Below are 21,737 nucleotides of genomic sequence, written 5' to 3'. Positions count from 1 at the left end.
ATCCTATCAACAGTCAAAAATAGATTGTTTTTTGCCACGACTTCGACGAATGTCATTCCTTGATGAAACTTGGCAAGCACTTAAAACATTTGTCATTCTTTTCCACCAATTCTTTTTTTGTTCTTTTCAATTTTTTTAGATTTTACTGTTCATGGTGGTATGATAAGAGCTAAAAGTCAGATGGGCACTTACCAACCGTTTTTTCATGAACGCAACTGACATTGATATACATGTGTTGTTTTTCCGAACATTTTGGTATCTTATTTGCATTTTTCTAATTTAGTATGAATCAGTTATGAAGTTTTCAAAGTGACAGTCAAACAGTCAAAGGGAAAAGCACAAGATGCCCAAGTGGATTGGGCAAGACCACGTGTTTTCAGAAACTAGGGGCAATCCTGACGAGGGGTACACAACTAAGGGTATAAAACCAATTATCCCTATATAAAAACATATAAATATCCTTGCTGCAATTTTATCTTTCTAATTTATTTATCTACCACTACAAGATTTAATCCTTGCAAGTAACCGCCAAGGAGACTGATAACCCTCTTGATCGCGTTGGGTGCAAGTATTTGCTTTTGTGTGTGTAGGTGTTGTTGATGAGGCTTTGTGTGATTCTCATATTGGATTGATAACCTTGGTTCTTAACTTACGGAAATACTTATATCTAGTGTACTGCATCTCCTCTCCTCTTCAGGGAAATCCCAACGTAGCTCACAAGTAGCAGGAAGAATTTCTGGCGCTGTTGCCAAGGAGACTTCATCAAAACCTATCCAGTACCTTCGCACAAACTATCATGCACTTGCTCTTATTTTAATTTACCTTTTTATTTGGCCTACCTCTCGTTTTCATCTCCCCCACTTCTATTTTTTTACAAAACACAAAAATATGTTTCGTTTTCTCAAATTTGCTATCATGTCGGAGTTTGAGAAAGTTGTTTTTGAAAGCGCTACTGATGATAGCACTAGTGAATCTTTTGAGGAAAAACTTAAATCTGTTGATCTTAGTCATGATCCTCCGGATACTAAGTCTCCCACCAGTTTCCAAACTAAAGTATATCATGTGGGTAGCAGGAATATTATTGGGAAGAATATTATTCTGGAATTCTTTAATTGCACGAGAGTCATACCAAAAATTAGAGGATCTATTCTTGACAAAACAAATTGCTATATGGATGCTATTGCTATGCTCGTGTTTAAGTTAGAAAGATATTTTTTGCATATTCATCCTGCCTCACAAAAGATATTTTATAAACTTCTGAACATGCACGATCCTAAGATTAAAAAGAATACCACTATGATCTTTATGCGAGAATTTTTTTATATAGTTCGAGAAGCTAGGGATATCTTTGATTTTTATAGGATAACTTTGAGAACCCTCCAATAGAGGAAAATACTTCATGATAAAGACACTATACATAGTTTGTAATCTAAGGATTATTTTTCTTATAGTGAGAATCTTAGGAGGAGAATCCCATATGCTAAAGTTATACAAACTTTGTACCACCATACTTGTGATAAATTAGAGTGGATTACTAAAGGGATTGATGAAGGATTTAATAATGAGTGGCTTGAGGAGATGGCTAGGGAACCTATTGATGATGAAAGATATGTTTTATATGAAGATATTTATGACGATGATCTGGAATTTGGAGTAATGAATGTTAAAATTACCGAACAAAGTCCTTTCTATGGTTTAAGTTACCCTATGCCAGGAACATGAGAGTAGTGAGCTAATAAGGACAGTCTTGGAAGACTTGATTAAAAAGGACTTGGAAAGAAAAGATGATAATACTTGAAACAATGCCTAATGCCTAGAACTTATATATGTTGTCCTTGATGTTCTTGCTAATGATCCATTTTGCTTGTGTTTGCAAGCATAAAACAGGGGGCAACGTCATCAATGATGACATGAGGTTTAGCCATGAGGCGGCGGCGGGGGAAGGGTGCACCCCCGCGTGGCTAGGGCTTCTACTAGGTGCGGAGTTCTTCGAGCCGTGCGCCACTCACCCCTACCTGGTGAAGAACGAGTGCAACCATTACTACCTCGACTGCGTGGGAGAGGATGACGCCATCTGCTGCACCCAGTGCGTCTCCGCCCACCGCAACTACCACGTCGTCCAAGTATGTAACGCATATAGGCTAGAACATTGACGTGTGTAGCTCAATATATTCAGGTCTTTGGTGCACACTAACGATGGCGGCGGCGTTGTGGATGGATGTAATTTTTGGTTTGAAAGTCTTGATACTACGAAGTGATCCAGGTGGCGGAGCTGAAGGCGGTGGTGGACGTCTCGCAGGTGCATACGTACGCCATCAACTACGATAGGGTGATGTTCCTGAACCGGTGGCTGCAGGTGCCACAACACGGCGTCAAGTGCGTCGGCCCTGCTGGCGCATGCCTGGAGTGCGACCGGGGACTCGTGGACGCCAACTTACTCTTCTACTCATTGATCTGTAAGGTACATGTGTGCGTCTTACCATTGCCTATCTGGTGTGCTTATTACCTTCCATATTTGTGCGTTCTCTATGAGGGAACCACGTGGCTCGATACGATCACTTAACTAAAATCGGTCTTTGAATTGGATGGACAAGATCTAACATTAGAAGGTAGTATTACTTTTTGTGGAATGTAGCACCATGTGGATGAATAGAGTAGTAAATGTCGTGGATGAAAGGTGCCTATCTTTTATGGAAAAGAATACTACTCCCTCTGTCTAGGTGTGTCTGGCACCTAAGAAAATGTGCGTTGATAGGCTATCTCCTGGACCCAAAATTATGTTGTAGCCAATTAAGACGCACCTAAATCAAAAAGTGACCTTTCTTAGGCGCCCGACACACCTGGATGGAGGGAGTAGTGGATACGGTCGGGATGCAAACCTAACCGATGGCCTTGATGCCACCCAGTTCACGAAGGGCTCACACGCTTTAAGCTCTCCCATGTATTAGCTCGCACACGATCTAGCCTGCGTTTCCATTGAGAGCATTGTTTTTCTTTTTCATCTCGGTGCCCAACCCACCAGCGCCGATTGCCCTCTACCCTCACCACCCATGGTTGGCAGTGCTACCTCGAGCGCCTTGTCGCTCATCTTGCTTGAGCGCCCTCACGAGCCTTCTATCTATTGGTCTCTCGTCCAGTGCCAGAAGTACCCCTGACAATGCTAAGTTTCACAAACATCTGTGTTGATTTCATTAACATTGAAAATGTAGCTTGTCTTTATGGATGTGTAATGAGATGCTTTGGTGTAGATGTTTGTTGGTTTCACTGGATAATGTTCGTAAATTAAAAAGTAAAATGTGGACAAAATCTAACGGCACGAGCAATACTTAGTAAAGTAGTTATATTTGTAAAGCCAAGGCCCTCTTGTTAGCGCACTCATTATTTTCCAGGTTAGGGGTATTGGAGGGAACTTCACAACACTCATATTCTAGGAAAAAATATGATTGTATGCATTATGCACAAAAATACATCCTAATAGACATGTGGACCATCCATGCTTGAAGTTCTATATGTTCCTAAGTGGCACATAATCTTTTGACATAGAGTCACCTCTTAATCGGTCACATCGCATTCCCTGCGAGCAGAGCATATTTTGATCCAAAAACTATGAATATAATCTTCGGACTTTGGATGTTCTTTTTGACAACTCTATTACTAATATGAGCTCGAAGATCTACTAGCGTAGAATACATATGCAATATTAGGCGTTTGCTTTTATGGACATGAAATTTTGCTAAACAGTTTTTTCTTCTTTTAGTAACTTAGACATATCGGACTATATATGAGCATCATGATCAATTATGTTTGCCACATTTGTATGCACTAGCCAGCTATTTTATAGACTTTACTAATGTAAAAATTTCTTTCTTGTTGATGTCAGCTTGATGGAATGGTGTCCGATCCCAATCTAACATTGATTGTTGATCCAAGACGCAACTGGGAAGACTCGGGACTAGAAAAAGAAGAAGAAGATGAGGGCGGTGGTGGACTACCGGGGTCTAGCAACTGTCCGCCGGGATGGATTAGCTACCACCACTGAGCCCGGAAGGGCATCCCTGAACGGGCACACTTCTATTGATCTTGGTTATTTTTCATTGGTTTTCACCAATTTATACATGGTTTTGCTTCTGCATAACAAAAATTTTCATTAGAGAGTTATTTATATTTTACCTCTCATAGAGATGCATCGAAACTGATATTTCGAATTCTTCAATAATGGTGAGATAGCTGCCTCAAAGATACATTATGCATGTTGTAATGCAATCGTTTGGTGCTTATTTAAAGTGTTGTGGATGCTCTATTGTCAATGTCTTGGTACTGTTATTTTATTGTGGATTCTATAATATTGTGTTGACATATGTTTTAGATAAAAAAATCCACATAAACATTTTTGTTGTTTTTCTTCAAAGAAAATTTGAGCTCACTTTACCCTTCGAATCAGAATAGTCCCCCGGCACTGCTCCTTCCCACTCACCTGCCATCCAATTCGTATGAATAAATGCTATAAATATGCAAAAAAATTCTTAAGCTAACTATATAGGTTGTGGTACAAATTTAACACAGGTTTTTTGTTCAAAAATATGGTCATTTACAATGGTGCAAAAAGTAACATATTTGATTTTGCATATATTATAAATAGTTACATTTTGCTAACAAAATCTACATCGAAATACTTTAGGTTGTAACTTACATGTAGGATTTAGTTTTGGACTTATGTAGAATATTTTGCAAATTCCGCCCATCCAGAAGCAAATAGTTGGGTTGAATTGTCCCAAGATGTGATAGTTGATATGACAAAGTGAACTAAAAAAGTTGCGGAGAAAATGAATGAAAATGATGCGGGGCATTCCGAAGGAGGTCTCGTCTTCTAGCACGGGTAGGTTTTAGTTGGTTACGAGTGATGTCAACATGGTGTGAACCATAAGTTGCATGAATAAAGGTTCATTGTCTAGACATGGTTTTACATTTTTTTTTGTTTATATGGCACAAGGTGATACCTCAATCTATTGGATGTAGAAAATTTTATTCTACAACATGCTCATGTGCCACTCTTATAATAATAAATGGCAAATAAGCATATGAAGAAGATATTTGTAATTGTGGAACTCGAGCATCTTGGAGGACATTCCCACCAAATACTCATTAAGATAGGACGTGAAACGTCTTACAAGCTATAATCATGGAATGTTGAGGGTGGTGGTTGTGATGGTAATCATGGAGAGTGCCACAGATTTGATGGTGGTTGAGATGACTAAGCTGCCGACGAGGCTCGGGAAGGGTGCGACAAAATTCACGTCGAGACCCGTCGAGAATGACGCCACAGTCATGCTGCAAAATAAGGTTGCGTCAGCTGTGAGGATGGTTGTGGAGTCCAAGGCCCTAGTCACATCCTTCCACACTTTTCGCTTGACTCTCCCACTCCCACTCCCGCCCGAACCCAATTCACTATAGACCTTAGAGATAGGAAAACTGAATAATTGTTAATCCTCCAAACTCATCTGAGGAATATTTCATCAATGAAGGACCAATTGTACCTAGATCCAATAATGTTTAACTACTATGTATATTTAATTGATGTCTACATATATCTCAGATTGAATAGTGTTGGATCGAAAAAATCCCTTATGGTGTTTTTGTCATAAACGCTTATTTGAAAAAGGTGGAGCAGGACTTCAAGATAATCAAGGCAGCGATGCTTCATGAAGATCTCGCAACAAGACGCACATGTGAGGCTATAGTGTCACCCGCTTACGCCAACACCTTGACGTTCGAGGAGCACCTCACTATTGAAGCATTCATCGAGGCCAAGCAAGCCAACAATGCCATGAGGGTTACTTATGTGACATAAAATGCAGGAGGGGGAGCACCCTCTCGTGAGCTGGACGGATACTTGGTGCTAGAGATCGATCCCATGACCCCGAGGCATCCAACTCTAGGGAACTCTTGCCCTACTATCACTTGTTTGGGATCTGGTGAACATGCATATGTTTGGATAAATGTTTATTGGAAGATGAAAGTTTTATGAGGTCACGGTTCATCCTGATATATTCACTAACATGTGCATGATTGGAGGGTTGATGATGATTTTGGGCCCTCTTCAATAGGGGGACAATAGTATTTAACCGGGCTTTAGATAGGGGTGTCAGGAAAAACACATAGACTGGCTCATGCATCCACTGTGTCACCTGGGTATGAAGATGAACGTCGCATTGCTGTTCTATGATGGATTTTGGGCTCCTGCAGAGGGGAGCCAAGTTTGCGTTAGGATACATGTTGATGTCGATCCGTCTCGTCTCATTGGCGGCGAAGCTCAAGGTACCAATGAAAAACTTCTGGTCTGGAGTGTACAAGCCCGATTGAGACCCTATCTGGATATGATATCCAGTTGGCGCAACCTATGGCCGGTGCACTAATTTACAATAAAGAAAATAGCCAATGGTCATGATAGGGTAGTGCGCGTGCCCAAAAGTAACAAAAGGGATCACACACGAAGTATTTACCCAAGTTCAGGCCATAGTTTAGGGTTTTCATTTACTACTATGCACTAACTAAATGGGGAGGAAAACCGAAAAGAAGCGATAAATATTTTTGGATATTAAAAAAATGAAACACATAAAAGAAACAAAATAAGAATGAACATGGATAAACAAAGAAAATTATGAACACCAATAAGTGTAATGAATGTGTGAATATTAAATGAGATATCAGTTACAATACGTACTCTCCCAAGCTTAGACTTTTTGCCTAGCTTGGTGTTCAACATTGCTGGTCTAGATACTATCCATGGTGGAAGCTCTTCTTGGCATTATGTGCAGCCTCCTCAGTGAGGCAAGTGGCCTCCACTGCCGCGTTCTTTGCCTCGGCCTCCTCCAAATAGACAAAATGCCTTAGTTTGTTCTAAAAATCAAAGAGAGTAGGCGCAGACAAAAGGATAGAGACATCCTGGTATATCGAAAGACCACTTTAAATTTATACTCATTAGTCCCATACTCTATAAACTTGTGGCATTGAGGGAGCATAAGACCTTTGGGTCTACCAAAAACGCCAACACTCGCACCAAACAAGAAGCATAGATCCCTCTATACAAATCAACATCACGTGAATTTCTACTTAAGCGACGCACAATTATAGACCCAAAGTTACTCTAGCACCATATACGACAGCATGTAGGACACTCAAATCAGGTGCAAAAGTAGCACTAAAATCATTCTTACCAACTAAACATCTCCCAATAAATAATGTGAAGCAATGAATGGCAGGAAATTGGACGCTGCTAATTCTAGCCTGCATCACACCTCTATCTTCACCATTTACAAATCTATCTATTTATTTATTATATAAAAAGTAATTTATGGACTAACCAGAAAAACATAAATATGTTAAAAATCTCATAATAATTAGAAACATCGGACCATTAATTACATGGACCCTTATTAGCATGTTTAATATAAACCAGTAGATCTTAATAATTTAGTGAGTACAAAACAACCCAAATGTGTCCAGCCCAATTCTCAATCCTCACATATCGTTTCCCTTGAGAAGCGCTTTTGGGTGGAGTAGTAGACAACACAAAGGTTATTGTCGCCGGCTCGAGTTTGAGTCTTCTCACCTCCTATAAGAATAAGACAGGGGAAGTCTCCCCTCTGTTCTCTTTTTTACGTATTGTTTCCCTTCTTCAACAATGCCGATGGAAATCAAGATCCCTAGACCTAAGGGGTATGTCATTGCATCTTTGTCAAATGCTCGTCCGCCCTCGGTAGCAAGTAGCCCGCGACAGGTAGAGATCAACTACCGAACTCCACGTTGAGGTGATACCGAGGAATAGACACAGTTTTACCGCAGCCGTCAAAGATAGAAGTCGGAGACGAGCTGGTGAAATTCCTGTTGGAGCTCAATGTAATCTGGGAGCATGAATGACTGATTGATTTTATATCTGCTGACTTTATTGATTGAATTCTATGCTTCTTTGTTGATTCCGACCATTGCTTCACCACACTGATCTCCAACCCCGGTAAGCCCCTGGTTTATTCTTAGCATTGTACGCCCATGAGCACTCTATTTATGGTCCCCCCAATCTTTCTAAGATGACGAAAAACGCAAGCCAACTTTGGTCATCGTTACGGTCACCTTGCTAGTGCGTCGCTATATGAACCGGCACCACCATTGTGTTCCTGCGGGCCCTCTGATTTATTTGGCCATCCTCTACTGCCCATGACCATGCCCAATGCCGAGGACTAGCATAATCACATAGCATGCATTGCCTCCATTTCTTAGATCATTTGTTAGTGTATAACATGCAGTTTGAAATTTGACATCCTATGCTCGCAGGTTCGCCTTGTCGCCCACCCTACCCCGTACGCCTCAAAGTCTCCCCCTTTTGCCAGATCCTATGCTCGTGGGTTTGGAGAAGATGCCACCCTCTGATGGTAGGTGCATCCCCACCAACCCCTTCCTCACATTGTGGCTCCGTCCAGCGTTGGTCTCCCCAGCTTCGATTCCGGACTCGACAGCTATGGGATCACTCACCTTCAAGCCAAGGAGAGATCCCTGCTCGGCTTGCCGATGCTGCTAGTGATGGAGCCCACGGGTGTCATTTTCCTTATTGGAGGTGCTGCCAAGGCCTTCAGCTACGTCCCTCTTCGAGCTCAGGGGGAACCCTAGGTCCGGGTTCCTCGGACCGGATAGTAATGGTGGTGTCTTGGCATCGTATTCCTTCTTGAAGGCACTATGTTAATCACTCGCGGTGTCCCCGGTTTTGGATCGGACGATATTGAAGTTCTCGTTGGCTTGGCATCGCTGCCCTTGGCTCGGGTTTGGTAGGTTTAGCCATGTTTTATCTTCTGTACGGGTTGAGAATCTCGTGTCTCTCTGCTCCGAGCACCATGTACACACCTGCTGATACGTCTCCAACGTATCTATAATTTTTTATTGTTCCATGCTATTATATTATCCATCTTGGATGTTTTATATGAATTATTATACTATTTTATATCATATTTTGGACTAACCTATTAACCTAGTGTCCAGTGCCACTTGCTATTTTTTCCTTGTTTTTACCTTTTACAGAAAATCAATACCAAATGGAGTCCAAGTGGAACGAAACTTTTTGACGATTTTTCTTGGACAACAAGACACCTAGGAAGCTTCGGGAGGAGGCCAGAAGGTCCACGGATTGGCCACAAGCCTAGAGGCCGTGCCCTAGCAGAGGGCGCCTTCAGGGCTTGTGGGCCTCCATGGCTCTTCTAATACTAATCTTCTGTCTATAAATACCCGAATATTCCCCGTAGACCAGAGGGCAGGCACACCAAAAATACTTTTCCGCCACCGCAAGTTTCTGTTGTCGTGAGAGCCCATCTTGGGGCCTTTTCCGGCACTCTGCTGGAGGGGGATTCGATCACGCAGGGCATCTACATCAACCTTGATGCCCTTCCGATGATGTGTGAGTAGTTTATCATAGACCTACGGGTCCATAGATAGTAGCTAGATGGCTTCTTCTCTCTCTTTAATCTTCAATACAATGTTCTCCTCGATGTTCTTGGAGATATATTCGATGTAATCTTCTTTTGCGGTGTGTTTGTTGAGATCTGATGAATTGTAAGTTTATAATTAGATTATCTATGTATATTATTTGAGTCTTCTCTGAACCCTTTTATGCATGATTAAGATAGCTTTGTATTTCTCTCTGATCTATTGATTTGCTTTGGCCAACTAGATTGATTTTTCTTGCAATGAGAGAGGTGCTTTGTGATGGGTTCAATCTTGTGGTGTCCTCACCCAGTGACAGAAGGGGTAGCGATGCACATATTTGTATTGTTGTCATTAAGGATAAAAAGATGGGGTTTATTTCATGTTGATTGGATCTATCCCTCTGCATCATGTCATCTTGCTTAAGGCATTACTCCGTTCTTGTTAACTTAATACACTAGATGCATGTTGGATAGTGGTCGATGTGTGGAGTCATAGTAGTAGATGCATGCAGGAGTCAGTCTACTTGTCACGGACATGATGCCTATATTCATATTATTCGCTTTTCTATCAATTGCTCAACAGTAATTTGTTCACCCGCCATATGTATTCTATCAAGAGAGAAGCCTCCAGTGAAGACTATGGCCCCCAGGTCTAGTCTTATCATATTATTTTCAGATCTATAAAACCAAAAACTCCAAAATACCTTGCTGCAATTTATTTATATTTACTTTATTTTGCACTTTTATTTATCTTTTATCCCTATCTCTATCAGATCTCATCCTTGCAGGTAACTGTGAAGGGATTGGCAACCACCTTACCGCATTGGGTGTAAGTATTTGTTTGCTTGTGCAGGTGCTATCATTGGAGACTTGTGTGTTCCTCCCACTAGATTGATACCTTAGTTCTGAACTGTGGGAAGTACTTATCTCTAGTTTGTTGGATCACCCTTTCTTCAAGGAAAACCCAACAGAAGCTCAAGAAGTAGCACCTGCCTGCGTTCGTTTCAGGTGTTGTATCCCTGTGTACTCATTCTAATCCTTCTATTAATGAAATGATACGCAAGCTTTGCGCATACATTAACAAAATAAAAAAATTGAGGAGTCTGAAGTATCGCCAATTTTTTATATGTTTGGAGGTTTCACCCATAAAAGATATCAGATCATAGGCCCTTGATGCCGTCACCTTGAGGTCGCTACCAACCGCTATCACTTTCATCACACAATCTCCAGCAACCGCTAGATATCCTTTCCTCCCAGGTATTAGTCTCAGACTCTTAGAAGTTAGAGTTATGATTTCAAGTAACTTATCCCACCATTTATCTTATTTCAATATAGTGATTTTTCTACTTATGATTTCAAGTAACTGATCACATCCATTACTCTGATTTCGACGTTGTGATACCGAACAAGTTGTGTCTGTAAAACTGCAAACAACTTATTCTCATGAGATGCGAACCTCAGAATTTTAGTGACTAAGTCACGATAGTCATAGGGGTTCATATTAGTTATAGCAGATGGTTCTCTCAATTTCCTGTGCATCAATTGTGCAAGCAAATCAGTTAACTATAATAATATTTGGCAGCAACAAAGAAGGTAAATCAGATCTGCTCTCAAAATGGAATCAAGAGAAATAACTTCCGGCAGTCATCGAGGAGGTAAGCAGCAGATGCTGTATTTTTATTGGGGCTTGGTTGATTTATTAATTTTAATGCTGGGACTTGGTCAATGTATCTATTGGATTGCATTTTTTACTCAGAGTGCTCTACCAGATCCAAAACTAACATGTTTACTCATAAGAGTTTGGGGCTATTCATATTGTTTCTATTAGTATCGCATATTGGATCTGAATTCTCTTTTACCTATGTATGGAGTACAATTTTAATTTTGCAGAAACCTGATATTCATATGTGTTTTCAAGAGCTGTGTAGAATCCAAGTAAGAAAATTTGATTACTAAGGAGACATGCACTCTTATAACACGCCTAGACGTATGCAGTACCTATGTTACCTGCGCCCGCCCTGCGCGTAGCACGCGCGTAATCAATAATGGCCTAGGCACCAAAGACTGTCAGCTGAGGTTGTTGAGGCTGTTGTGTCCTCTGCTGTCATGCACTGCTGGAGACTGTAGGGGACTCCCCATGCCAACTTGTACTGCGACTCTGGTGAGGCATAGAGTTGAGGTGGTTTGGGCCATGGGAGTAATTCACCTGCTGTGTGACTGCTGTATTCAGCATGTCGATTAAATTTTTGACTTCCCTTTCCATCTAGTTGTTTCCATCGATCGGAATCGCTGCGAGGTTATGTGTCGCCACAGTACATTGTCAACCGGGTTTGAGTAGTGACCAGCTGGTATCTGGAAACGCCTAGGCTGATATTGGGCTGGTGATTGCTGCGAGCCGGTGGCTGCAACTGGTTTACGCCTAGGGGAGCTTGAGTCAATTGGTGTATGACAGGCCAGCTCCTTAGTGTTTTGAAAATCCCTACACCTGGTGTGCCTGTGCCGACTACTTGCACTGCCGGGGGCGGTGTTTTGAACATTCCTGCTGGTTCCATGGCTATGGGAAGCCGACTCTGAAACCTCGTCCAGTGTACCGCAGATGCCTTGTACTGACGAAAACCAAGGTGAATCGCTTTCACCTATAGACGCTTAATTTCATTGAGGACCTCAACTCGTGCTTCGCTAAACATGCGTTATCTGCATTAATATCCTCCTGAATCTTGGCCAGCTATTAGCGACACTTCGTGATCTTTGCGTTGCGTGCGTCCGCATTTTCTAGAGTTACCGGGTCTGCAAGGAGCGTGACGAGTGTATTCATCATCTTAGTCAGCACTTGAGTCCCTGATTTTCCTGGGTCAGTGGTAGCAATTGCAGTCATAGCAGTTCCTGCAACATTGGATGGCTGACCTGGCGCCGTCTCAGCCAAGTTTCGGCTAGTTGACGTATCCATGATCAACTGCCCATGTGCATTGTATAGAGGTTGACTTTGATTCCTGACCATGTAAACCGCTATGTGACGATGCAGCTAAATATACTCTGAGCCGGTTTCATCATCTGAATACCCTCCTAACCTTTCATCAAAAAGTGGGAGGATAGACTCGGTTTCCCCAACTGATGAGTCGCCATTGGAGTTGACAAGCGTATCGCCTCCGGACACCAAACAGGCGTCTTAATCCGACTCCTGAGTGAATCCCCCGATGAAGCAGATGAAAGCATTAGTCTGCCCGGCTCTGGCCCGGATATGTTTGGTCTAGTGAGAAGACTCAGACGAAGTCGACTATGGCGTCCGGCTCCAGGCCAGACCCGTCGATCATGCTTAGGAAGGCGTAGATCTTGCCAAAGGGTACCCGATATCCTGACTCAATAGATTCGGCCTCGGGACCCCAGCCGACATCATCGATGTAGAGTTTCCCATGACTGCTCTTCATCATCCGGACGATCGCATACCTCTCGATCCTTGGAAGAGCTCCTTCTAAGAACTCAACACCACCGTTTGGTCGCCCTACGGTGGGGCCAATTATCGTGTTTTTGTCACGACAGATGTCCTCATGAACGGACTAAGTCGTGAGGCCACCACAACTAGGTGATGACTTGAACGGGGTTGATCGGAAACAAAGGGCGCAAGTTTACACAGGTTCGGCCCCTCATAATGGAGGTAAAAGCCTACTCCTACTTGATTGATATTGACAATAATCTCGATTACAAGGATGCTCTTTCACTACCTAGCTCTAAAGGGATTGTAACATGTCCTTTGACTGTAACATCCTTGTTTTTGGCCCTTTTCTTTTTCTTTTGATTTATTGGTTTTTGCTCTGATTTTCTTTTTGTAGTGGATCTATGGCCTTGCAACATGGGAGATCATCCTCATTTCTTCTCTTAAGTGGCTTATCATTCTCAAAACTTTCCCGAGACATGTCATTTCCATTCTAGCCCAACCCTTAAATTCTTTTCTAAGGAATATTCATTTTTCTATTAACGGAATAGTCATGTTTGCCCTAGGTTGTGGAGCAACCTATATCTCTGTCACTCCCGAAATTCCTAAATAATTGTCATATTTTTTTGGGTCACATATTGATCAAACATGCCCAAACTTTCCTATCCTAGCCCAAAAATAATTCCTCAATAATTACTCTTCATTTTCGTCCAGTGTGGCTTTCTGTGAAGCAAGTTCCACCTATCCTTTCTTGATCGCTCCCAAACTTTTTGGGTATGCTTTTAGATCCAAATTATCGCCTCATGCAAAAATTCAACTTCATTTGCCTAGCCAACTTCCCTCAGTGATTTTTTAAAGTTTCTGTCAAACAGAAGGCACTGTGAAGGAAGTACTAGCTAGGAGTATCCAAATGAGTTGAAATTTTCCACACTTCTTCATGTACTCATATCATTTCCCTCCTCCAGTTTTCAACTCCATCCAATCAACTATGTGAGCACATGATCAAATCTTTGATTCTATGAATATTTTCAGGTTGTGAAGCAAGTATATTTTATATTGCTTCATTAATTTTAAAAAATTACCAGATCATGCTCCTACCCAAATAACTTATCTCCACCAAATTTGGGGTCATTTCATCAAGAAATTTTCTCTCCAAAATTATTCCAAGTTTCTGGACAGTGATGATGTTTGTGAAGCAAGTACCATTTTGGCATGTCCATTTGGTATGAGATTTTTACAGCATCTTCATTTGGCCAGATAACCCTACCTTGCCAAACTTCAGCTCAAGTGGTTTCTTCATTTGAGTGCATCATCTTGATCTCTTTTCTGGACCATTTTGGTCAGTTGCAAAGCAACTACATTAAGCCTTGGTCCATTTCTCCTCAAACCCCAGGATTGTATTCCTTCCTTAGTTAATCGCCCCAGACAACTCATTTGGCCATAATCAATTCTTTGTTGATCACCAGTGCACATGCAAGTTTGCTACAGCAAACTTTAATCGTTGCCTAGCTCAAATGTAGAGCCCCTTATCTCAAGATCTTGCTTTCTACAGTCTCCAGGGTGGAGCGACAACACCCTAGACACGGTTTGCCATCCTCTTGTGACCTCCCTATGCATTGTCTCGTGGTGACCGTGCAGCTAACATGCCTGTGCACAGTGGCCGCGTCCAGGACGTCGTTTGTGCTTCGGCCCCTCTCCCTCTCATCGTCTTCGCACGCATGAACGTGTCTGGTCTCTTCCCCTGTCAGCACCACTAACATGCCGGACCCACAGGATAGCCAAGCTGGGCCAGAAGGAGGCCGGCCCTAGCGCATGTCCAAGGCCAACCCTCGAGTCTATGGGCCTGACTGGGTTCGGTGAAGCCTAGCCGCACTCGCTACTTAACCAAGACCACACGATGGAGTAAGGCATCCAGAGGATCACGACTCGGTGGCGGCGGCAAGAACCCTAGTTTCCTATCGTTCCTCTCCATTCATGTAACCCAGCTTGTAATCGGATCGATTTAAACACTTGAGGCAATAGATCAATTCCCCACACTCCTACCCTAACACTTGGCATCAGAGACCAAACACCACCCTTCTCTCGCGCGATCTGGCGCAATTCATCGAAACCTGTCGTCTTCGCCAAGCTCGGGTTCAAATCGAGGCCATGGATCCGACCATGAAGGAGTACATGGACAAGATCACAAGCTCCATGGAGGAATTTCGGCTGGAGCTACGCAGGAACACGGCGGCGATCCACGCAAACACCGCCAAGCTGGACGATCTAACGGCCTGGCAGCCCGATCTGGAGCGCTGCGTCAACAAGCTCGCCGATGCGGTGGCGGATCTGTAGCACGGACGCACAGCTTGCGGCAGCAGCGTCTGGTGTGGCGGCCAAGGAGACCAACGCACCTAGTCCAAGCCTGGAGACAGGCACTGCGGCGGTCTTGCAGCCACACGGGTCAAGGGACCACGGCGACACATATCTTCACCGGGAGAAGGTGCTGGCGACCCCGTTGGCACCGCTCTCGGGGACTGGTCAGTACACTTCCCAGTCGCCCGCCCCTCCCCTGTCCCCCTTTGCTCATGCGAGACAACTCCTTGCCGGACTGGGCCAAGCACACCCATCCGTGACATTTCCCCAATTCGCGGGAGACAACCCGAAATTATGGAAAACGCTATGTGAGCAATACTTTTCCATGTTCCGGATCCATTCTTCTTTCTGGGTACCTATGGCTGCACTAAATTTCTCTGGGGCAACCTCTGTTTGGTTGCAATCTCTTCAAAACCGCCTCTTAGAATTTGATTGGGAGGCATTTGCAGCGCTGCTCTGCACCCATTTTGGTCGGGATAAACACAAGCTACTGATTCGTCAGTCTTACACCATTCGCCAAACCCCATCTGTAGCATATTATATTGAGCATTTTGAGCTAATTGTGAATCATTTGGCATCTTACTCTGAAGCCATACATCCTTACTTTTATCTCACTCATTTTTTCGAGGTCTTGCGGGCGGATATACGTGCGGTCGTGTTGATCCAATGACCGCCGGACCTGGACACGGTGCGCTCTTTGGCGCTGCTGCAAGAGGAAGTCGTCGAATCGGCGCAGCAAACGCACCAGCCACGGGCCATGCCGCGCGGCGCCGATGCCATACTCCGACCAAGCACGCCACTCCCGCTGCCTCCGCCACCACGACCGACTCCGGTAGCTTCTCCAACACCGGCAGCGGATCGTCGCGGCCTGGAAGGTTCTTGCACCGACACCTCCAAGGACAAGGCCTTGCGCGACTACCGACGTGCTCGCGGTCTTTGCTTCAAATGCGGGGAAAGATGGGGGCACGATCATGTGTGCCCCATGTCCGTGCAGCTGCACGTCGTCGAAGAACTGCTGGAATTGTTCAGCCTCAACGAGCCCATGGACAAACAGATCAACTCACAGCTAGTAGACGACGTGGTGATGGCCATCTCTCGTTCAGCATTGTCAGGGGGAGTTTCTGCCGAAGCCTTTCAGTTGCAAGCATGGATCTAGGGCAGGGAAGTTCTGATGTTAGTGGATTCAGGCAGTTCCACAACCTTCATCAACAACAAACTGGCGGCATTCCTGGAAGGGGTCGAGCCGTTGCCCAGAACTTACAGAGTCCGTGTAGCTGATGGAGGCGAACTCAAGTGCTCGTCAGTGATTCCTCAATACTCCTGGTGTTCTCAAGGGCACGAATTTCAGACTGATATGAAGGTGTTACCACTTGGCATATACGATGCTATACTTGGAATGGATTGGCTCGAGGAGCATAGCCCAATGACAGTGGATTGGAAGGCCAAGCATATCGAAATCCCTTTAGATCAAGGATCAATTTCACTGAAAGGGCATGACGCAGAGTCAACAGAGTGCTTGGTCATTAACAACCTGCAACTGCAAGGGCTCTGCAACAACAATGTTGTGGCTTACATGGTACAATTGCACGCCATTCCATCAAATGGAGAGCTGGCTGACCCCACGCTAGACTGCATCCAAGAGATACTCACAGTATTTGAAGATGTGTTTGGAGAACCAACTGAACTACCCCTCGGCGTGCTTGTGACAACAAGATCCCTCTAATCCCAGGGGCCCAGCCTTTTAACATCCGGCCATACAGGCACAAACCAGAGAACAAGGATGAAATAGAGAAGCAAGTTGAAGAACTCCTCCGCACGGGCATTATTCAGCGCAGCTCGAGTCCTTTCTCTTCTTCGGTGATACTAGTAAAGAAGAAAGACGACACATGGAGGTTATGTGTGGATTACCGTCGCTTGAATGCTCTCACATGTGTGGCTAAGTTTCCAATACCAATCATCGAAGAGCTGCTTGACGAGTTACACGGTGCTCAATGGTTCTCGAAGCTTGACTTCCGTGATGGGTACCAGCAAATCAAGTTGGCAGAAGGGGAAGAGTACAAAACAGAGTTTCAAACTCATTCAGGGCATTTTGAATTTATGGTAGTCTCATTTGGCCTCGCAGGCGGTCCAGCCACTTTCAATGGAGCCATTCATTTCACATTGAATCATCTCCTAAGGCACTGCGTCCTCCTGTTCTTCGATGACATACTAGTTTTCAGCCGGACCTTGCAAGATCACATGCAGCATCTGCGCCAAACCTTGGAGCTGCTACGATGCGACCACTGGAAAGTCAAGATGAGCAAGTGCTCGTTTGGTCAGCAATAGTTGACTTACCTAGGCCATGTCATCAGCGCGAAAGGAGTCGCCACGGACCCAGGGAAGATCCAGTCAGTTGCAAACTGGCAAGCGCCGACAAACATTAAGGAAGTCCGCAGTTTCTTGGGACTTGCTGGGTACTACTGAAGATTCGTGCGCAACTTCGGGGTCATTGCCAAGCCACTATCCAATCTCCTCAAAAAGTGTGTGCCGTTTGTATGGACACAAACAACGGAAGAAGCTTTCCAGTTGCTTAAAACACAGTTGATATCAACCCCAGTCCTCGCGCTACCAGACTTCAACAAGCCATTCTCAATAGAGACAGACGCAAGCGAATACGACATTGGGGCCGTTCTGGAACAAGAGGGCCATCCGGTAGCGCTCATGAGCAAGGCTTTGGCACCTCGATACCAAGGATTGTCAACATATGAAAAAGAGTATTTGGCAGTGATAGTAGCTATGGACCAATGGCGCCCTTACCTTCAACACGGAGAATTTACAATCCATACAGACCAGAAAAGCCTCATTCATCTCGAAGAGCAATGCCTGGCGACCCCGTGGCAGAGGAAAGCGTTCACTAAGCTGCTGGGGCTGCAATACACCATCAAATACAAAAAGGGGGAGGAGAATACAGCTGCAGATGCCCTTTCTCGTGCCAAACCAGACGAGACTCTGAATTCAATCACCTCTTGCCAGCCAACGTGGTTGGAAGACATCCTGTCCAGCTATAACGCAAACCCCCAAGCACAGCGGCTACTAGAACAGCTTGCAGTTCGCCCAGACCCAAAGGAGAGATTCACTCTCACCCAAGGGCTAATTAGGTTCAGAGGGCACATTTGGCTGGGTGGGTCCGCAGCTCTCCAACAGAAGATCATTGCAACATTCCACGACAGTCCCATGGGGGGACATTCAGGCATTCCAGCTACGTATCGACGCATCCGGCGACTCTTTGCTTGGCCGAAAATGAAGACCCATGTGCACAACTATGTACGTAGTTGGTCCATATGCCAACAGGCCAAGCCAGATAGATCTGCAAGTCCCGGACTCCTCAACTCACTACCAATACCAAATGCACCATGGGACATGATTACTATGGATTTCGTCGATGGCCTGCCGCAATCCGGAAAATTCAACTGCCTATTGGTCATTGTGGACAAGAGGACAAAGTTTGCCCATTTCCTGCCTCTAGCACACCCCTATCCTGCATCAAAGGTGGCCTTCCTATACATGAACCAAGTCTACAAGCTGCATGGGCTGCCCGGAGCCATTATCTCTGACCGCGACCCGGTTTTCACTAGCCATTTCTGGCAGGAACTCTTCAAGTATGCCGGAACAGAGTTGCGGCTGAGCACTGCCAACCATCCATAGACAGGCGGTCAAACGGAGAGGGTCAACCAATTCCTGGAAACTCACCTTCGTTGCTTCACGCACACATGTCCTCGACGCTGGAGCTTTTGGATCCCACTTGCCCAGTTTTGGTACAACTCGACCCATCACTCGGCGATCGAGATGACACCTTTCAAGGCCCTATTTGGTTACGAACCCAGGCACTGGGGCATCTCAGCAGCATCTTCCTGCTCGGTCCTGGCTCTGCAATCATGGTTGGAGGAGTGACAAGTAGTGCAACAACTACTTCAGCAACACCTCAATCGCGCACGCCAATGCAAGAAAGCACAAGCAGACAAGAAGTGCTCTTGGCGCCAGTTTGAAGTGGGCGACAAGGTATTCCTCAAGCTACAACCATACATTCAAACATTGATTGCTCTACGCGCCAATCACAAGCTATCATTCAAGTTCTTCGGAGCCTTTCTAATCATCGCCAAGGTCAACGATGTCGCATATAAGCTTCAGCTGCCTCCAGATGCCACCATACACCCGGTCTTTCATGCGTCGATGCTTCGGCGTGCACTACTTCTAGGTACGGAGGCTACCCCAGAACTACCCATTGATCATGACATGTTGGCAGTACTAGTGCAGATTCTGCATTCACGATGGCGCAAAGGGACGAGCGGCATGGTAGAATAGGTTAAGGTTCGGTGGTCTCAAGGCGATAGGATGGACACCACTTAGGAAGACAAAGCTTCTCTACATGCACGCTTCCCACATGCTGAGGCTTGGGGGAAAGCCTCGACACAAGGAGGGGGGGATGTCAGCACCACTGACATGCCGGACCCGCAGGACAGTCAAGCTGGCCGGAAGGAGGCCGGCCCTAGCGCATGTCCAAGGCCAACCCTCGAGTCTATGGACCTGACTGGGTTCGGTGAAGCCCAGCCGCACTCGCTACTTAACCAAGACCCCCCGATGGATTAAGGCATCCAGAGGATCACGACTCGGCGGCGGCAAGAACCCTAGTTTCCTATCAATCCTCTCCATTCGTGTAACCCAGCTTGTAATCAGATCGAGTTAAACACTTGAGGCAATAGATCGATTCCCCACACTCCTACCCTAACATCCCCTCATCGTCGCCACCTCTCTGGACCCCTCTACCCCTCCGCCTTCTTCCTTGTCGGCGCTCGCCGCCGCGCGCCCACTGACGATAGTGCCCGACATGGCATTGAATGCGCCCATCTTCTTCCACCCCATGCGCCCTTGGCCTCCTCTGCCCCGTGAAGCTTGTCATCGATGCCTCATCGTGTTCCGGTGCCCTCCCCATGATCAGTTAGCTCGATAGGGCTCGGCCGGACATGCACGTCGGCACTCACCCTCAGCCATCCCCTCCCCTGCCTATTTAAGTGGCTCCCGAGCCCGTTCGACCTCACCACTGGCCTCCCCAGCCTCCTCTGATCCCGCCCAATCTCTTCCCTGAGCTCGAGCCACCCTCCTACTCCACCGTCGCCGCCATGCTGCCGGCCATTGCCGGCTAAATTCACTCAAAGTTGTCCCGCTCCTTGCCTTCTTCCACCACCAGAGCCCCTCCCTACCTCTGGCGACCCTCCCCTGTCATTCCCTCATCCTCCGGCGCACCAGGGCGTCGATCCCATCGTTGGCCGCAGCTACCGTCCACCGCGGCAGAGGCTCTGCCCTTCGCCGCGCCCGCCGGCGCGTGTAAGGAGTCCAGGTGAGTGCGCCTCCACGCGCTGGTTACTCCAGTGGCGGGGTGTCGCCTGAGTCGGCCCGAGCCGCCGGGACGAGCACCGGCGTCGAGTTCCTGCTTGGTCTCCATTGTGCGTTGAAGGAAGGAGAAGAAGACCCAGCCGACCGGCCACACCACCGCGCGTGACCCCACCCATCAGCCGCACATCAGTTGACCCCGCCCTAAATGACGTGGATTAGTGGAAACGTATTCAACATAATACGTTTTCGCTAATCAAACATGTAAACAACTGCGGTTGTGGGAGGGAATACGCTTTCACTTCACGGAAAGCGTATTTCATTGAGTGCGCGTCCTGTTTTCCCAGTCGAGGGCCTGTTTGTGATGATTTAATTACGGATAGGTCCCTGGCAGAAAATCTATCATATCTTTTTGATTCTAACTCCAAATGAGGTGATTCCAAAGCCCACTTATTCGTCTCGCCCAGCCCGTTCCGTTGGTATCATTTCCATGGTGTTGTCACATTTTAAAAATGACCATTTTGCCCCTGCCCTTATTCAGCCCCCTCCGAGAGAGAATGTTTTTTGGTAATTCTTTCCGCCAGCTTCTCCACTTCCTCCCTGTGAATCCATCCACCCCAGGCAAGCCACACCATCCATTTGCATGATTGCAATGTAGTGACATGGTTTACTTATTTAAACTTGCTTAAAATTTGCATTAGCTACATATGATTTGTCATGGCATTTCTTGGAGTTGTTTTGATCTTGTTATTGCCATGATGCTGCTTGGAGTTTTAGGAGAAATATTTTGCAGCTTATGAAGATGACATGTTTCCTTTGGATTATTAGTGGCTATTATGATTATTTTCTTGATGGTATTTGAGATTATGCTTTGGAGTATTGATAACCCACAAGTATAGGGGATCACAACAGTTTTCGAGGGTAGTGTATTCAACCCAAATTTATAGTTTCAACAGAAGGGGAGCCAAAGAATATTTCAAGGTATTAGCAGCTGAGTTGTCAATTCTACCACACCTAGATATTAATTATCTGCAGCAACGTGATCAGTAGCAAAGGGGTATGCTAGTTTTGATAATAGTAGCAGCAGTAATAGTAATGGCAACAGTGATAGCAATAGT

At 45.3% G+C, this 21,737-nt stretch overlaps 1 protein-coding gene across 1 annotated transcript; it reads left to right on the top strand.

Moving 5' to 3' along the window:
- Nucleotides 1-1,910: 1,910 nt before the first annotated feature.
- LOC147964641 (protein RGF1 INDUCIBLE TRANSCRIPTION FACTOR 1-like) lies at nucleotides 1,911-4,039 on the top strand. Its single transcript, XM_087530078.1, has 3 exons — nucleotides 1,911-2,123; nucleotides 2,264-2,461; nucleotides 3,881-4,039. Exons 1-3 carry the CDS (start codon nucleotides 1,911-1,913, stop codon nucleotides 4,037-4,039), a joined length of 570 nt encoding a protein of 189 aa, XP_087386204.1.
- Nucleotides 4,040-21,737: the final 17,698 nt, after the last annotated feature.

The sequence above is a fragment of the Triticum urartu genome, chromosome 6A (genome assembly GCF_056163025.1).
Source record: "Triticum urartu cultivar PI428250 chromosome 6A, HENAU_Tu73, whole genome shotgun sequence".
Lineage (NCBI taxonomy): Eukaryota > Viridiplantae > Streptophyta > Magnoliopsida > Poales > Poaceae > Triticum > Triticum urartu.
The sequence above is the reverse complement of the archived record's forward strand: the minus strand, read 5'-3'. Positions and strand labels throughout refer to the sequence as shown.

Bases quoted from the DNA above. Each gene is read 5' to 3' on its own strand.
- LOC147964641 (XM_087530078.1), top strand. From the start codon at position 1,911: ATGAGGTTTAGCCATGAGGCGGCGGCGGGGGAAGGGTGCACCCCCGCG. The intron at 2,124-2,263 runs GTATGTAACGCA...GAAGTGATCCAG, and splicing joins GCAACTACCACGTCGTCCAA to GTGGCGGAGCTGAAGGCGGT. The intron at 2,462-3,880 runs GTACATGTGTGC...TGTTGATGTCAG, and splicing joins TCTACTCATTGATCTGTAAG to CTTGATGGAATGGTGTCCGA.